Here is a 17,346-nt window from a genome sequence, read left to right on the forward strand (position 1 = left end):
CCACAGTGACAGCTCTGGCATGGAGCCACCGCGTGGCACCAAATTCCTGATATCTACCTCTGATTTCTAAGGCAGTACCCCACAATATATCCATGTCTAGGATGTATGTACTGATTCAAGGAACTATTAGAAAACATTTGTAAGGGTTTCAGTCACCAATTTGCATTTCCAATTTAGTAAGTTACCCAATTACTGGTTGATCCCTCAGCCCCCACACCAGGACAGTTTTTCTCTGTGTTTTGTCTGCATTGCTGTTTTTCAGTGACCTCCCCCCTGTTACCACAAGCACTCAGACCCCCTGTTTATTCCCACCAGACCACCAGATGGTACGTTGGGTGAAGGGGTGAGGGTCGTCTCTAAACACACAGCATGTTGGTGTGGGGGCTTGGTCTGTTCCCTGTCCAGTTTTTATGTGTCTCTCTGCCTCAGCTTCAGCTTTTTGTTTCATTTCTGATGTAACCAACAGGCACCTGCCCATTCATCAGGTGTGACTGAGCCACTCTTTGGATCATGGATGGGGAATTTGCACAAATTCTTCTCAGTATTTCAACACTCCCATGGGGTCTTTGGCCTCCCACAGTTCAAACTTAATGCCTGTACAAGTTTGTAGTTTATCCCACAGTGCACTCCACAGTTCCTGTTTCCACCCTGGTGGCTCCACTGGAGGAGCCACAGACTGAGGCTTTTTGAAAGAACATCTCTACACTACAAACATAACACAACAACAAACTATTCTACACAGACAAAACACACAGAATATCACAACACTTCAAGCAAAAATAAAACATCATAAGACACTTCACTCGATATCATCCTGTGACACCACACACACAAAGGACTGAGGGGTTTTTGCTGACTGTGCTATCACAGGACTGACTGCAGAGGGGATCAGGTTACACCTACAGGGTCTACACTATGCAATAAGAAAAAGGTATGGCACTGTCTTCACAGCAGATAAAGGAAAAACACAGATATGAGTTGTGGCCACCCACACACTGGGAACAGCATCTCTTGTTGCAGCTCCGCATCCACTGACCGAGCCCTGTCTATGTTCCCTGGGGAACAGTGTCTGTCAGTCCAGCTGTGCCCTGCACTGACTGAGCCCTGGGTTTTATGCCCTGGGGAACAGTGTCTGTCAGTCCAACTGTGCCCTGCACTGACTGAGCCCTGGGTTTTATGCCCTGGGGAACAGTGTCTGTCAGTCCAACTGTGCCCTGCCCTGACTGAGCCCTGGGTTTTATGCCCTGGGGAACAATGTCTGTCAGTCCAGCTGTGCCCTGCACTGACTTAACCCTCTTCACCTCTGTGTCAGTTTTTGTGCTCTCAGAAGCTCACCCTCATTGCCAATTTTCTGTTACAGGTTCAAGAGGATTCCCACGCTGTATTTAGGCAGGATGAGGTGCTGTTTTGGTCTCTGACTGGCCTTGATGCCTCTGAGAGTCTGTTCTTCTCTTGCAAAGTGATGGAAAACAAGAACTGATAATGAGGGATTTCGGCCCTGAAGGAGAAGCATCTTGTGTACACAGGGACTGTTTTGCAGCCTGGCTGCTTGTTGACAGCCACTCAAGGATGAGTCAAGGAGAAAAGGGTGAGGAAGATGATGAAAATTCCTGACCGACCAAGAAAGGGAGACCCTCGATAGACACTGTGCAGGCTCAGGGGGTCTCCAGTTACATAATGGGGGGAGGGAGTGGTGGCCTTTCTCTGGGCTGTGCTGGCCACAGACACCCAGACAGACGTCCCAGAGCAAGTGTATCCAAACAGACAGTCCCTGCTCCAGGAGGAGGTGTGTGCTGGCACCGAGGACAGCGGTGACTCCCACGGGGACGCTGCTGAGAGTGTTGAGCCACCCAAGGCCAAGGATGCAGCAGCTGCTCAGACTGGGGATCCTGAGCACACTGGGGTCGGGATGGATGGTAACGGTGTCAGAGGTGTAGGAACTGTGTGAGTGGTGTGTGAGTGAGTAGGAGTTCTCTTGGGGTTTGGGTTTTGTTCCCTCTTCTCACTTTTTCTTCTTTCCTTTGCTATTTCACTTGAATAAATGAAGTTTACTCATGTTTTATATGGTGTCATAGTTTCAGCTCAGAATCCTTCTGAACCCTCCCTAGAACAAATATCCTGAGAAACATCGAGATCAACCACTATGAACTGCAAAACATCAAGACTCAGCCAAACAATAGTCCAAACAATGATCCTTCTGTCCCTGAAAAGAGTCCCACAAGTTTCCTCTCTCTGGTCTCTCCACTCTGGGGTTCTGGGGATCTCCCCTGTCCAGGATGGGAGTCTCAGAGTTGCCAAAGGTGTTGGGGACCCAGGAGTAATTTCTGCCCTGACTCTGCTTCAGGGTGCCATTCCCAGAGATTCCTCCTCTCTGGGTTCTCCAATTTTTTGTCTCAGGGGTCACCCCTGTGCAGGCTCCCCCTTCTAAAGGCCCCCATTTCAGGGTCCTGGAATTTCTGAGGGGCTCCCTTTTCCACACTCCCCTGTCTCCAGGCTGCTGGGGGGCCTCCAGCTCAGGTTTCGCCCCTCTCCACTCCTCATCTCTAGAACCTGAGATTAGCTCAGTGGGTTAAAACTTGGTTGGAATAATGCCAAGGTCATGAGTTCAATCCCCCGTGTGGGCCATTGACTTAAGAGTTGGACTCAATCCTTGTGGGTCCTTCCAACTCAGAATAGTCTGTCTGTCTGTGAAGTCTGTCTGGGAAGTCACCGGGCACCTGGTGTCCATCAAAAGCTCCAAAACACTGAGATTCTGGCAAAAAAACCTTCAGAAATATCAAAACTAAAAAACATCAAGTTTCAGCCAAAACCCGCTTCAAAATATGAAGATTAAGCCAAAAAATCTCTCTGAGGAATTGCCCTTTTCTGGTCTTTCCATTTCAGTGTTCTGCTTTCCACCCTGTCTGGGCGGCCAGAGGACTCACCTGTATTGGGATTGGTGGGTACTATTTCTTTCCCAGCCTTAGGTGTAAATTGGGGCACAGGGTGTGCCTCTTGGGGATGGGTCTGTGCAGGGCTGAGGGTTGGACTCCATGATCCTTGGGTTCCCTTCCCACTCAGCACATTCTGGGATTCTGTGACACCAGCTGGGCTGGTCCCAGTGCATGAGGAGCCTCATCCCCCAGAAAGAACTGTGGGTGCCCCTGTTTGGGGAGGGGTCCCAACCCCAGCCCAGCAGGCCTGGAGGAAGGGGGGACACCATCCTGCAGGTGGGATGTGCATCAAACTTGGGCCTTCCACAAGCCACTTGTAACACCTCAAAACTGGGCATTAAAAGCCCCCCAGCCCTCAGTGGAGCCAGGGGGTCCCTGCAACCCCCAGAATGAGGAAGGGACTCCCAAGAGCCATTTAGACTCCCTAAAAATTGGTTGAAAACAGCAGGATTTTTCTGTCAATAGGGTCATCTCACCCCACCAAAATGCAAGAGGTTCAACTCAGCCTGTAAAAAAGATGAGGGAAACCCTCAAAAGATATTTAAAGTCCCCTGAACTGGTGGGAACCAGCAGGATCCCCTCAAAAAGAGCTCCCTGTGTCCCTTCCTGTGGGGCCCCACTCCAAGTGCTGATGTCACATGTCCCCCACACTCCCTCACAGTACCCCCCTCAGGACAGGAGGGCACCCCAAAAACTCCCTCAGTTTTTCTACACACCCCATCTCTTGTCTCCCAATCCCAACCCATCCCCCTCCAAGTCCCATCCCAACCCTCCCAGTTTCCATCCAAGCCCTCCCAATTTTATCCCATCCTCCCTGGGTTTGTAGCACTCCTTCTCCTGCTGCTGACTCCCCCTAAGTGGGTTCAAGTTCCATTAAACCATTTTGGGATGGGATTGAGTCATTTCAAGTTGGCCTGGAGACATTTTGGGGTGGGATTGAGGTGTTATGAGCTGACAGATCAATCCCTCTCAGATATTGGACTGCAAAACGATGGTGAAATGTCAGTAGGTCTGCACACCTCCAATTTTGGGGAAGATTCTCCCAAATCCCCACAGAACCGTAAAATCTTCCTGAATATCCCTTTGAACCTAAAATTCCTGCCCCAATTCCCAGGAGAATGATGGAAGTTTAGATGCCTTTGTTCAGTTTCTTTATTTTAATCCCATTTTTTGGTGATTTTAAGGGATGAAGATGGATCAAATATAATAAAAAAAACCCAAAAAATCAATCCTGTGAATGTGCATGGGGTTGGGTTGGGTGGCCCATAGAGAGGCAGAGCCACAGAGAATTGGAATTATGGAATTATTGAGTTTAGAAAAGTTCTGAAACACCACTCAGGATTCCTTGAGGCCACAAGATAAACTAGGGGTATGGAGCAGGGGAGATTTTTAGGGTCAAAAGTCAGCAAATCCCCCTTCCCAATGAATTTCCCACTTCAGTCTGTGTCCCCATATGTGATGGCTTTGATGTGGCAAAATGCCAAGTAATCATTTCAGAGGCAAAGTCTCCACTTCTGTCCCCCAAAAACCAAAACACAGGACATAGTTCAGCAGAACAAGGTATATTAAACAGAAAATAAAATAGAAACCAAATAAAATACAAACTACAGACTAAGAATAAAAGGTAGAAAGAACAAACAGGAAGTAAATTTCAGCTTCCCCAGCATCTTGGTCTCCCCCCAGGAGCTCTGCAATGCCAACAAACTCCTGGTTCATCTGGCAAGAAGAGGAAGAAGGAAAATCCCTCCTCCCTCTCTTCTTCTATCTGAGATGATGTCAGAATATGGGATGCAATAGAGTTGGCCAACAGGAGTCAGCTGGGCTGACACAGCTCGAATCAGCTGATTGTCCAAGGCCTTGCTCTAAAAACTAAAGCCTAAATCTGGGCCTAACTAAACCCATGACACCATGGATGTTCCTCCCCCGGGTTAATTCAAGTGCCCACGGAGAACCAGGAGGACATGGAGACCACCAGCCAGGGGTCTTCCTAATGTGGGTCACAAGGAATGTGGGTGATAGAGATGGAGCAGCAGATGAAGCTTTTCCCACAGTCGGGGCACTGGTGGGGCTTCCCTCACTGGTGGGTCCGTTGGTGTTTGGTCAAATGACAGCTCTGGATGAAGCTCTTCCCACACTCATCACACTCATAAGGCCTCTCTCCACTGTGGATACGCCGGTGGGTGATGAGGTCAGATTTATGTTTGAATCTCTTCCCGCAGTCGGTGCAGTGGAAGGGCCTCTCGTCCGTGTGTGTGCGCTGATGTTTGAGGAGATGTGAGCTGGTCTGAAACCTCTTCCCACACTCAGAACACTCAAACGGCCTCTCCCCAGTGTGGTTCATCCGGTGGGTGATGAGCTCAGAGTTACGAATGAAACTCTTTCCACAGTCCCAACATTTGTGAGGTCTGTCCCCAGTGTGGAGCCTCCGGTGGGTGATGAGGCTGGAGCTCTGGCTGAATCTCTTCCCGCAGTCGGTGCAGCAGAAGGGCCTCTCCCCTGTGTGTGTGCGCTGATGCTCGAGGAGATTGGAGATGGTCCGACACCTCTTCCCACACTGGGAACACTCATAGGGACGTTCCCCAGTGTGGATCATCTGGTGGCGGATCAGATAGGACCTGTGACTGAAGCCCTTCCCACATTCCCTACACATGTAGGGCCATTCCCCAGTGTGGATCATCTGGTGGCTGATCAGGTTGGAGCTCCGACTGAAATTCTTCCCACATTCCCTACACGTGTAGGGCCGTTCCCCAGTGTGGATGTGCTGATGCTGGATCAGGTTGGAGCTCTTGCTGAATCCCTTCCCACATTCCAAGCACTTGTAGCGCTTCTCCCTGCTCTGAAGCTGCTGCTGCACCCCCAGCTCAGAGCTCTGGTTGAAGCTCTGGCCATCTTTCCCACGCTGGGTGGCTCTATCCTGTTCAGCAGACCCAAAACTCGGTTGAGAGCTTCTCCTCCTGAGGGATCTCCGTGGCTTTTTCTCCTCAGTGACTTCCTGCTCTGTGGAGCTGTTCAAAGTGGCCTCTGCCACCAGGTGCTGCTGGGGGGATTTGTCCTCCGTGCTCCCCGTGCTCAGCTCGGGGCCTGGGGCAGGAAGGAACAAGGACACTCAGGGCATTTGCCTCCGGCCCACAGGGAAGGCCAAGGACATCCCCCCAAACCCGGCCCCGGCAGGACGGCGTCGGCAGCGGGGTTGTCCTGCAGCCGGGGCCATGCTGGGCTGGAAGATGCAGCATAAGAGAGGGGCAAAGGGGCACTGACTTCCTCCTCACCTGCCTGGGGGGTCCGGGGCATCTTCCTCTTCCTCGTAGCCTCCTCCTCTATCTGGTCAAGCTTTGGCAAGGAAAAATCCTGGTTGTTTTGGGGAAAAAAGAAGGTGTGAGCACAATGGGTTGGGGGTTCTACCTGCCGGACCATCAAAGAACAGGTCTACCAGTCGAGCTGTATCCGCCAGGCTCAGCGAGAACAGGTCTACCCATCCACCCTAATAAAGGTGGGTCCCTCGGCATCCCAGACAGTGGCCAACCCTGAACCACAAACTGAAAAGACCAGAGGAAGAAAACTTCTGGGAAGGTTTTTTTCGGTTAATCTCCATATTTTGGAGTGAGTTTTGGATGAATCTTGATGTTTTGCAAGTTTGATGTTGATGAGGGTTTTTGGGCCTGAATCTCGGTAGTTTGGAGCTTATTATGGACACCAGATGCCTGGTGACCTCTGGAGATGGGGAGCAGAGACGGGTGATAGTGGAGCTGGGGGATAGTGGAGCTTCTCCTCTGACTCTCTGCTTGGGGTGGTGATTCCAAAGACCCCTCTCTCTCCAGGTTACTGAGGGTGCCCCTCTCTGGAACCCCTGTTTTGGGGTCCCAGGGGGTTCCCGAGCACCCACAGCACGGGGTCAGGGGCAAAAGTACCCCTGGGACTCTCAGCACTCCTGAGTGGGACCCTGAAGAGAGGGGAATCCCAGAAGCCCAAAGGGGTCAGATCACACAGTCAGACCCCTGAAATTCCCGGGATCTCCATCAGCCTGGAAAAGGAAGAACCCCAGACAGGGGACCCCAAAACACAAGGCACCCCCAACAGCCTGGACAGGGGGGACCCCCAGAGCCCCAAAGTGGAGAGACCAGAGACAGCAAAATTCTGGGAGGGTTTTTGGGAGGTGAATCTTGGTGGTTGGAATTGCTTTCATCTTAATTTCATATTTTAGAGGGGGTTTTAGCCAAATTTTGATGGTTTGGGGCTTTAGGAGATTAGTGGCAGGCACCTCCATGTGGGGGAATGGGAGGATCCCAGGAGTTTCCACCATCCAGGATGCTCCTCAAGCAAAGCCCCTCTGGGGCTTGTTCCCCACACTGTGGTCACCCCTCACTCACTCACACCGTTCCCTTTTCCAAGAGCATCATCCCCAAATGGCCCCTTTCACCTTCTAGAAAAAAAAAACAATCAATAAATCCCATTTTCCTGCTTCTTAGGCCTGCCCATGTGTCTCACTCAGCTTCAGTTCTCCCTGTTCCAGTTGTCATTTTGAGATCCCAGTTTTGGAGACCTGACGTGGTTTGGAGGGTCTGGGAGGCTTTTGAGGGGCCCTGGGGTGGTTTTGCAGGGTCTGGGGAGAGTTTGGGGGTTCTGGTAGGGAGTTCAGGGGAATTCTGGGGTGGTTTGGGGATGTCTGGAAGTAGCCTGGGGGTCCTGGATTGGTTTGGAGAGACTGGGAGAGAATTTGGGTGGAGGGGGAGTGGGCTTGATGTGGTTTGGGGGTCCTGGCGTTGTTGGGGGGGTGGGGGGGTATCTGGGTAGGAGTCTGGGGGGAGGTTGAGGGAATTTAGGGATGGTTACGTGTCCTAAAAGGGGGTTTGGTGGGTCCTGCCATGGTTTGGGGGTCTGGGAGAGGGTTTAGGGCAGTCCTGGGGGTAGTTCAGGGAGTCCTGGGCAGTTTAGACTGTCTGGGAGAGTTTTGGGATTCTGGGAAGGGGATTTAAGGTAGTTTGGTGGTTCCTGGGTATTTCAGACGGTCTGGGAAAGGATTGGTGGTCTGGGAGGGGGTTTGGGGGGTCTCTGGAGTGTTTGAGGGGCCGAGAGTGTTTCAGAAGCTCGGGAGATTCCAGGTACGGGATTTGGGGCATCCTGGGGGGGTCCAGAGAGTTTTGGGGGTTCTGGGTGGGGTTTTGGGGCTCTCAGGGGTATTTTAAGGGAGGATTAAAGGTAGTTCGGTGGTTCCTGGGCATTTTAGACGGTCTGGGAAAGAATTGGTGGTCTGGGAGGGGGTTTGGGGTATCTCTGGGGTGTTTGGCGGGCCGAGGGCGTTTCAGAAGCTCGGGAGAGTCCAGGGGGGAATTTGGGGCATCCTGGGGGGGCGTCCAGAGAGTTTTGGGGGTCCCGGGTGGGGGTTTGGGGCTCTCAGAGGTATTTTCGGGGGGGATTTGGGGCGCTCTGCGGCGCATCCCGGGTGGGGGGAGGGACTTACCCGGCTTCTTCACCTTCACGGCCAAAACGGCCCCGGGGGCGTCTCGGGCGTCTGTGAGGGGTTGGCGGGTCGGGAGGGACCCCCAAAACCCTTCCTGAGTCCTCCAAATGCCCCCGAAATAGTCCCAAATTTTTCCGAAATCACCCCAAACTCGCCGCCATTGCTCAACTCTCCCGGCAGCGCCCTCCGACTGCTCTGCCTCTGACTGGTTGTCTTCCGTGCCCGTCTCCGCTCCCAGCCAATCATCTTTCAGCAATGCAGCGCGCGGTGACGGCGCATGGACACCCGCGCCATTTTGAGCCTGTCCCATACTACAACTCCCGTCATACACCTCGGCCCGTTCTGGCCAATCACAGGTGGGACTACAACTCCCGTCTCCCCCACGCCCAATCGGGTCGGTCCCAGCTGGTTTGCGGCCCCCCAAGTGACCCCCGGACCCCAAACTGCCCCAGAAGTGCCCCTCGGACTCCCAAGTTCTAACCCAATACCCACTCTGGACCATCAAATTCCCTTCCTGGGCCCCTCAGTGCACCCCAAGTTTATCCAGGACTCACAAGTGTCCCCTGAACGACTCTTTGAACCCCCACATTCCATCCTTGGACCCCCAAGTTTCCCCAAGTAACTCCTCGGACCCCTCAAGTGCCCCCCCAGTGCTCATAAAATCTCCCCCAGACCCCCATGAGACCCCCAAGTGCCCCCCAACTGACCCTCAGACCCCAATTCTACCCCAAATCTCCCAAATCCCCCCAGCCCCCCCTTCTCATGGGGCCCTTTCCCAGGATTTGGGGCTCCAAAGGGGGCACTTGGGGAGCCGGGGGGATTTGGGGGCACTTGGGGGGCTGGTGAGTTGGGGAAGGGATTTGGGGCGGGATTTACAATTTGGAGGGGAATTAAGGGAATTTTGGGTGGAATTCAGGGAATTTTAAATGAATTTGGAAGAGGTTGGGTGGAATTAAAGGAATTTTGGGTGGAATTAAATAATCTTTGTGTGAAACTAAGGCGGGGTTTGCTGAATTTTAGGGATTTGCGATGAAATCCTGGGGATTCTAAGAACCATTCATGTATTTTTGAGTGGAGTTAAGAGATTTGGGGTAGATTTAGGGATATTTAGGGTAGAAATTAATAAAACTTAGATGGAATTAGGAAGTTTTGAGGTGGAAATAGGGAGATTTTGAGAATTATAAGACAAATTAATTTTGAGTGAAATAAATGGGATTGGAGAGATTTAAAATTAATTAAGGGAGTTCTGGGTGAAATTAATGGAGATCTTCAGTAAAATTAAGGGGATTTGGGTTGGAATTGAAAATTTGTGGTGAAATGAGATCAATTTTATGTGAGGGAATTTCCAGTGGAATTCAGGAGATTTATGGTAAAATCTCAGGATTTTGATGCATTTATGGGGGTTTGAGGTGGAATTAAGGCAACTTTGAGTACAACCAGTGTGGTGTGAGGTGAAAGTCAGGGGAGGTTTCAGTGGAATTAAAGGAATTTTGAGAGGAGTTACAAGACTTTGAGGGGGATCTTGGGGTTTTGGGGGAAAACTGGGGGTACTTTGGGTGAAATTGTGGGGAATCTAGAAGAGACTAAGGGACTTTTGAATGGAACTAAGGGATTTGGGAAGGAGCCAGGAGGCTTGATGGCACCATAGGAGATGATGAGACAGAGCAGGTGAGATTTTTTTGGGGTGTGAAGTCAATAAATCCCCTTTTCCCAATGAATTCCCAAAGTCTGTGTCCTGAAGGATGTTACTCCCCTTGCACTCACCCAAGTGCCCACAGGAAACCAGGAGGGTGTGGAGACTTCCAGCCAGGTGTGTTCCCAATGTGGGTCACTGGGAATGTGGGTCACAAGGTTGTTCCCAATGTAAGTCCCAGGGAATGTGGGTCTCCAGGTTGTTCCCAATGTTCCAGGTTCAGGAGGATTCCCTGCACAAAAGGAAAGACACTAAAACACAGCTGAGGTAGCAAAGCAAATTTCTTGGTGAGCAAAGCCAATGGATCCTGTTCCTTGGCACACAAACAGCACATCCCCAGCCCTGCAATCTCCCTAAGCCAATGGATCCTGTTCCTTGGCACACAAACGGCACATCCCCAGCCCTGCAATCTGCCCAAGCCAATGGATCCTGTTCCTTGGCACACAAACAGCACATCCCCAGCCCTGCAATCTCCCCAAGCCAATGGATCCTGTTCCTTGGCACACAAACAGCACATCCCCAGCCCTGCAATCTCCCCAAGCCAATGGATCCTGTTCCTTGGCACACAAACAGCACATCCCCAGCCCTGCAATCTCCCCAAGCCAATGGATCCTGTTCCTTGGCACACAAACAGCACATCCCCAGCCCTGCAATCTCCCCAGGACAATGGATCCTGTTCCTTGGCACACAAACAGCACATCCCCAGCCCTGCAATCTCCCAAGCCAATGGATCCTGTTCCCTGGCACACAAACAGCACATCCCCAGCCCTGCAATCTCCCCAAGCCAATGGATCCTGTTCCTTGGCACACAAACAGCACATCCCCAGCCCTGCAATCTCCCCAGGCCAATGGATCCTGTTCCTTGGCACACAAACAGCACATCCCCAGCCCTGCAATCTCCCCAGCCCGCGGGGCAGGAGCAGCAGGTGCAGCGGCACTGGCGGCAGGGCAGGCAGGCAGTGCCCCTTCAGGCTGTGCCCTGCACCAAACCAGGCCCAGCTGGGCCTCCTCACCCCCAGCCCAGCCCACCCCTCCTGGCTCCTCTCTCTGCAGGGCAGCTTTGCCAGCTGCAGCACCAGCCCCTGCGTGCCCATCGCACCAGCCCAGCCTGCAGCAGCTCAAGGGGCTGACTCCGGGACAACAATGGCTCTGCCCGTCATTCTTCCTGGGGCACAGCCCAAGCTCTCAGCACTTCCAGCTCTCACTGATGGCTCTTTCTCCAGGCCTCAGTTCTCCACAGGCAAACTCTGCACTGTTTTCTCACACCACATCAACGAGCACAAGAACAGACCAAACATGACAGGCCCAGACACGACTCTGGTCCCTGACACAAAACCTCCTCAGAATAAAAAACTTCCTCTGCTTGTGGGGATTGGGAGGATAAGGCTTAGCCACAGTCTGTTCTATTTGCATTCATTACAGTTTCTCACATGATTATGGAGCACAAACACAGGCTGGGTGGAGAATGGATTGAGAGCAGCCCCAAAGAGGACAAGGACTTGGGGCTGGTGATGGATGAGAAGCTCAGGCAGCCCTGCTTGGCTGGGCAGGGAAGCCACTGGCAAGAGCCCAGTGCTCCCTGAGCATCCCAGCACGGGCAGTGTCTCCTCTGGGCCAGCAAGGGGCTGGGAGAGGGGTCTGGGGCAGTGTCAGAGCCCAGAGGGACCCTCCAGCAGAGATCAGATGGTGTAAATCCAGTGTGCTGGTTGGACCTGCTGGCAGCTGCCTGTCTCTCACTGAAAACTCACTGGACTCTCCCTCATTCAATGTCCTTTCAGAATGGGATTTAGGGAACAGATCTGAGGCCTCCCTGCAGGGTCGCCTTTACTCCTGCAGCCCCTGACAATGCAGGTGTGACAATGATGGGCTGAGCAGCATTTTCAGGCTCCCATGAAACCACAAACAGATACATCTAAAATAGGCAGTGCACAAAGACATTTCTGCAACAGATCTGATTCTTGTTACTAAAAATTTATGCTCTATAAATTTCATTTCTCATATTTCCACCTGAATTTTATCAGTAAAATTGCAATTCCCTCTTTTCATCAATTCCACCCACACTGCATTTGTGACAGTGAACTCAGTGTTTAGTCTCACCTGTAACCACCAGGAGACATTGCAATGCCCACAAGCCCCTGAGCACTAAGGCAAGGAGAGTTAGGGCCATCCAGGCCTCATTTGCAGCACTCAAACACAGCCCTGTTGCTGGTGATCTTGAAATAGAATAAAATTCCAGAGGCCACCCCAGAAAATGCCTCTGTAGTGTCAAATAAAATTAAAATATCCACCCTCCCCTCTGAGATGGACCTCTGGCCAACAGTTCCTGCCCACTCCTGTGCTGGTTGCTCCTGAGTCACCTTGCTGTCAGGTCCTAAACAGATCTTTTCAAGGGTTCCTTGTTTAGAAACTACACCCTGACACCTTTGTTTTCCCCAGAGATGTGTGAGAAAGGGCAGTGCTGGTGCCAGTCAGGGCAGGGTTGAACACTGGGGTGACTTGGCAGCTCCCTCTGCACCGTCTGTGCCACCTGCATTCCTTGGAGAAATATTTCTGCCCAAATGGAACACAACAGTGGCCTGCTGGACACGCTGCCCCCAAAGGGGGAACTCTGAACATTTGGAATAAAACAATGAGCCCTCCCAAGAGCCAAGCAAAGCTTGGAGCTGTTTCCTAAAAGCATCATGTGTGGTGTCCCCAGTTGTGTCTCTGGGCAGCTCTGCAGGGGCTGCTTTGTGCAGGGCAGCCCTGGGAGCCCTTTGCCCACGGGCAGGGCTGCACTCGGGGGGTCGGGGCTTTGGTTCTTTCGTGTCCAGGGGCCACTGGGAGTCTCTGAGCCATGGTGGGGACGGTGGGCAGGGCTGGCAGGGACAGGTTGTGGTGCCTGTGACACACAAGGGCAGTGTCCCCTCAGGGTAGCTCTGCAGGGCCAGCAGGTTCCACTGCCCCAGCACAGCCTGTGCTGTGGGTGGGTTCACACAGGGAGAGGCTGGTTTAGCCTAGTTGGGGTTGCCCTTATTCCCACACAAACATATGTGTCCCTCTGCTTGTATATACATTTAATTTGGAGCCCTGCAAAGTCCTCCACTCATTTCTCTGGGAATGGGAATCCTTCCCTGAGCTCTGACTGTGCTCTTGCGTTTTAGGTTTGGCATCCAGGGCAATGGCCAATGTGCCTACACCTACTCTGACGAGATCAGCAGTGACTGGTGCTCCCAAAGGAAATTCTCCATCTGCAGCCACCCCCAGAGGAGCCCAGTGGGGTTTGGAAGGATCCAGGAACCCAGAATTCCACCTGAAATTTCCCTCTTGGCAAAGATCGACCACCAACTGCCCTTAATCCCACACAACCATGAGGCTTTAATTTTAATTTGGAGCCCTGAAAACTCCTCCTGAGAACAACACATAGGGAATCCCAGGGTATTTGCAAGTACCATCAGGGTGGAGAGAGGGACCTGCAGCAGCTCAGACCCCAAACCCACATTGATCAGCCCCTACTGGCAGCTCTGCCCTCCTACCCCTCAGGGATTGCCACTGCCCAGGAGCTGCTCCCTGCTGGAAATACAGGGGGAATCTGCTCCAGCCCCTGCCTGGAGCCGGGCTCTCATGGATTTGGATTGGTTTTAGGATGGAGTCAGGGGGATTTATAACTTTTGGATGCCTCACCTTGTCCCTGCAGCAGCCACACCACAATGCCCACCAGGACCAGTGGCCCAACCCCTCCAGTTCCCAGCACAGCCCAGAGCCAGTGAGGACCTGCAATGGGACCACCCTGGGAGTGAGGGAGGAAGCAGCTCTTCTTCTGTGCTCCCTGCTCTGCTTTTAATGCTCTGCCTCAGCTGCAGGTCCCCCACATCCCTCTGCTCAGCGAGGAAACCTCCCAAGGCTCTCCGGGAGCCCAGAAAACCCACAAGGTGCCTGTTTGTTCACTTGTCCCAGCAAAGCTGCAGAGCCTCAGAGCTCAGTCCCTCCCTCTCCTGCCCTGAGCTGCACCCAGAGGTGTCCTGGGGATGGGGAGACCCCCAAGCCAAGCCCTGGGGATGTTTGGAGTGACTCCAACCCCTGTCCCTGAGCAGCAGCACCAACAAGAACTAAGTGGGACTCCCATTCCCAGCTCCGTGCCCTGCTGAGTGGGGAGGAGGAACAACTGGGAAGGAGGGAGGGGTGGGGGGAAGGGGTTTGTTGGATTTATTTCTACTTCTCATTCTCCTGCTCTCATTCTGGCAGGAACAATTTAATTCACACGCCCACTCCGAGTCTGATTTGCCCGGGATGGTGCTCGGGGAGGGATCTCTCCCGCTCCCCGTCCCAACTCCCGAGCTTTCCGTTGGATTTTCCCTGCCCTGCCTGCTCGCAGAGGGAGGGAGAGCGGCTTTCGTGGGTCCCGCCCCCAGACAGGGCCCCCGCCTCCCCCCCCCCGAGCTGTCCCGCAGCTCCCTCCTCAGCCGGCCCGGATCCATCTGCTCGCAGAGCCCGGGCAGCATCTCGGCGGCTCCCCAGGGCACTCGCTGCTCCTTCTGGGCTCGCAGGGACCCCCCCGGCCTCCCCTGTGCCCCCCGCATCCCCTCCCTGCCCACCCCCTGGGAGCGCCGAGCCCGGCCCCGCTCGCAGCTCCCTCGGCCCTCGACAGCAGCAGCAGAGCCCGCGGGGCCCGACCCAGCGCCAGGGCCGGCCCGGCAGCGGCGGAGCGGAGGCTGCGGTGGGGGGAGCGCCCGGGGCACCGGGGCGGACCTGACCGATCATGTCCGGCCCCTGCCCGGCCCTGTCTGTCCCTGCCCGGCCCCGTCTCTCCCTGCCCCGGCCCCGTCTCTGTCCATGCCCGGCCCCGTCTCTGTCCATGCCCGGCCCCGTCTGTCCCTGCCCGGCCCCGTCTGTCCCTGCCCGGCCCCGTCTCTGTCCATGCCCGGCCCCGTCTCTGTCCATGCCCGGCCCCGTCTGTCCCTTCCCGGGCGCTGCCGCCGATCGTGGCCGTTGGAGAAGTTTCGCCTAAAGAAAAATGGGCGGGGCAAAGGGGGCGGAACTGTAGGAGGTGCCGAGCTCCCACTGGCTGCTGTTACTGTCATTCATCGATGCTGAGCATCCATTGGGCATTTCCGCCGTCACTCTTCGTTCCCACCCACCGCGCAGTAGGAGGGGCCGGGAGTGAAGTGGAGTCCGCGCCTGCGCAGTGACGGCCGGAGACCCGGATGTGGGGGAGGCGGGAAGGGACTTGTGCGGTTTTTCCCTCCCGTGTCCCGGAGCTTTCCCCGTTCCCTTTCCAGGAGCTCCTTCTTCTCGGGACCCCCCGCGCCGATTGGGCCGTGACGGTGAAGGTGGAGAAGCCGGGTAAGCCCCTCCCCCCACCCCGGGACCGCCCTCAGGTCCGTCCCACCACCCCCCAAAAACACCCTGAGATCCCGAAACCCTCACCTGGGACCCCAAAACTCCACCAGGATGCCCCAAATCTCCTCCTGGACCTGATAGAGCCACTCAAAACACCCCAGACACCCCCCCCCCTAAAACCCCAAGACCCTCCCCGAGACCCCCAAAACACCGCACAGACCCCCCAAACTTTCACCCAGCCCCTGCAAACCATTTCCGACCCCCAAATGACCTGCCTGGTTAGGGGGGAAGGGTCACACCCAACAGTCAGTTCTGCAGCTTTTGGGCACTTTCTGGAGAGTCAAAGCCAAGACTTTGGAGAGTCAAAGGTTTGATTTGGAAATACTGTAAATCCTTCAGTGCTTGGAAAGAGGAAAACGTGCCAATAACCTGGGCTAGTGGAAAGGGATGAGCTTTAAGGGCCCTTCCAACCCAAGCAATCCCGTGAGTCTGTGAACTGAGCTTGAGGAATTAGTTAAAAACCCAACTCCTCCTCTGGACTTGGATCCAGTTCCAACCCCCTGCCAGTTTAGGGCTGGGTTTACGGCTGCTTTTAGGCTGGATTTTGAGCTAATTTAGAGCTGGTGTTGGGCTGTTTTAGGGCTGGTTTTCAGTCTGGCTTTAGGGCTGTGTTAAGAGCTGATTTAGGGCTGCTTTAGGGCTCACTTATTTCTGGTTTAGTGTTGGTTGAGGGCTGGTTTAAGGACTGGTTTAGGGGTGGTTTTAGGTGTAGTTTTAGGGCTGGTTTTCAATACCGGTGTAGATAGCAAATTAGTTTTCAAGTGCTCTCAGCACTCAAAAAGTCAATTTGAGACATTAATTTATCAGAATTATTATATTCTTTATTATAGCATTTTACATTATAATTATATCTTATTACAGCTGCTACAGTCCCTCACCCCAGTTGAAAGTACTGAAAAGTGTGGCATTAAAACCTGTCCCTCCACATTTTGGGATGGTGTCTCATACCTGTAATGTGCCAATGGAAAAGGATAATTTAGCGACTGAGTTCCACAGTTTTACTTCTGTGTGACAGGAAGAAAACTCAAAAATATTTGTGTTCTGTCCCAGGTTGTTCCAACCATGAGAAGATCCAGGGTGTTAATATTAATTAGGATTAATCAATTCTCAAGCTGCACACCCAGTCACACTCTCCTTACAACCAGGAGAAAGAAACCTCAGTGGGTAAAAGCTGATGCATGAACTGTAATTTTAGACTTGGAGTCTGAAAAGTTCTTTCTATCCCAGAAAATGTGACCAGCTGAGGGTGTGGATATCACTGGCTGCTCCAAGTTATTCCCCCAGTCCCACATCAATATTGAAAAGAATTAAATTTAAAAAGTTCTGTTACAATCCAGGTCCCAACAAAACTTCCCCATGCAAAGCTTTTTGATTCTAAAAGCTGATAGAAAATGGGAGATTTATGTTGCATTATTGGCAAGTCCATGTGTTGGTTTCCTGGGCAAACCTGGGACTTTCTGCTCCTCTGGTGCTGCTCTGCCCTCAGCCCTGGGCTTGGTGACCAAAGCAGTGAAGTACCAAGGGAGATCAAACTGGTGAGCTGAGGGACTCCAGGTTTTGCTGGGACTTGTCCCAAAGATCTCAAGGAGAGTTAAGGAATATTCATTTCCCAGATAAATTTGGGGCACCACATTTTTTGTTAAATATTGGTGTCAATGTTTTCAATACCTGTATAAATACCAAAGTATTTTTAAACTGCTCTCAGCAGCAAAAAGTCAATTTTATAAATTATTTTTTCTCTATTATTATATGATTTATTATAGTATTTTACAATATTACTATAAATACATATTATTATAAATTGCACATCAGCATTCAGACTAATACAACACCCAGAAAAAACCTTTTTGCATTGAGAAAAAATACTACTCCTTTTTTACATT

General features: G+C 52.6%; 2 protein-coding genes across 2 annotated transcripts in view; one reads left to right on the forward strand and one right to left on the reverse strand.

Moving 5' to 3' along the window:
• Positions 1-17,346, reverse strand: part of LOC139684145 (uncharacterized) — a 1,342,464-nt gene that overhangs the window by 1,252,471 nt on the left and 72,647 nt on the right. Inside the window, 1 exon segment of the mRNA XM_071579746.1 lies at positions 4,983-5,743. Coding sequence (XP_071435847.1) covers positions 4,983-5,743 — 761 coding nt within the window.
• LOC139684146 (uncharacterized) overlaps positions 1-17,346 on the forward strand; it is an 800,710-nt gene that overhangs the window by 612,766 nt on the left and 170,598 nt on the right.

Source organism: Pithys albifrons, chromosome 32, assembly GCF_047495875.1.
Source record: "Pithys albifrons albifrons isolate INPA30051 chromosome 32, PitAlb_v1, whole genome shotgun sequence".
NCBI classification, from domain to species: domain Eukaryota; kingdom Metazoa; phylum Chordata; class Aves; order Passeriformes; family Thamnophilidae; genus Pithys; species Pithys albifrons.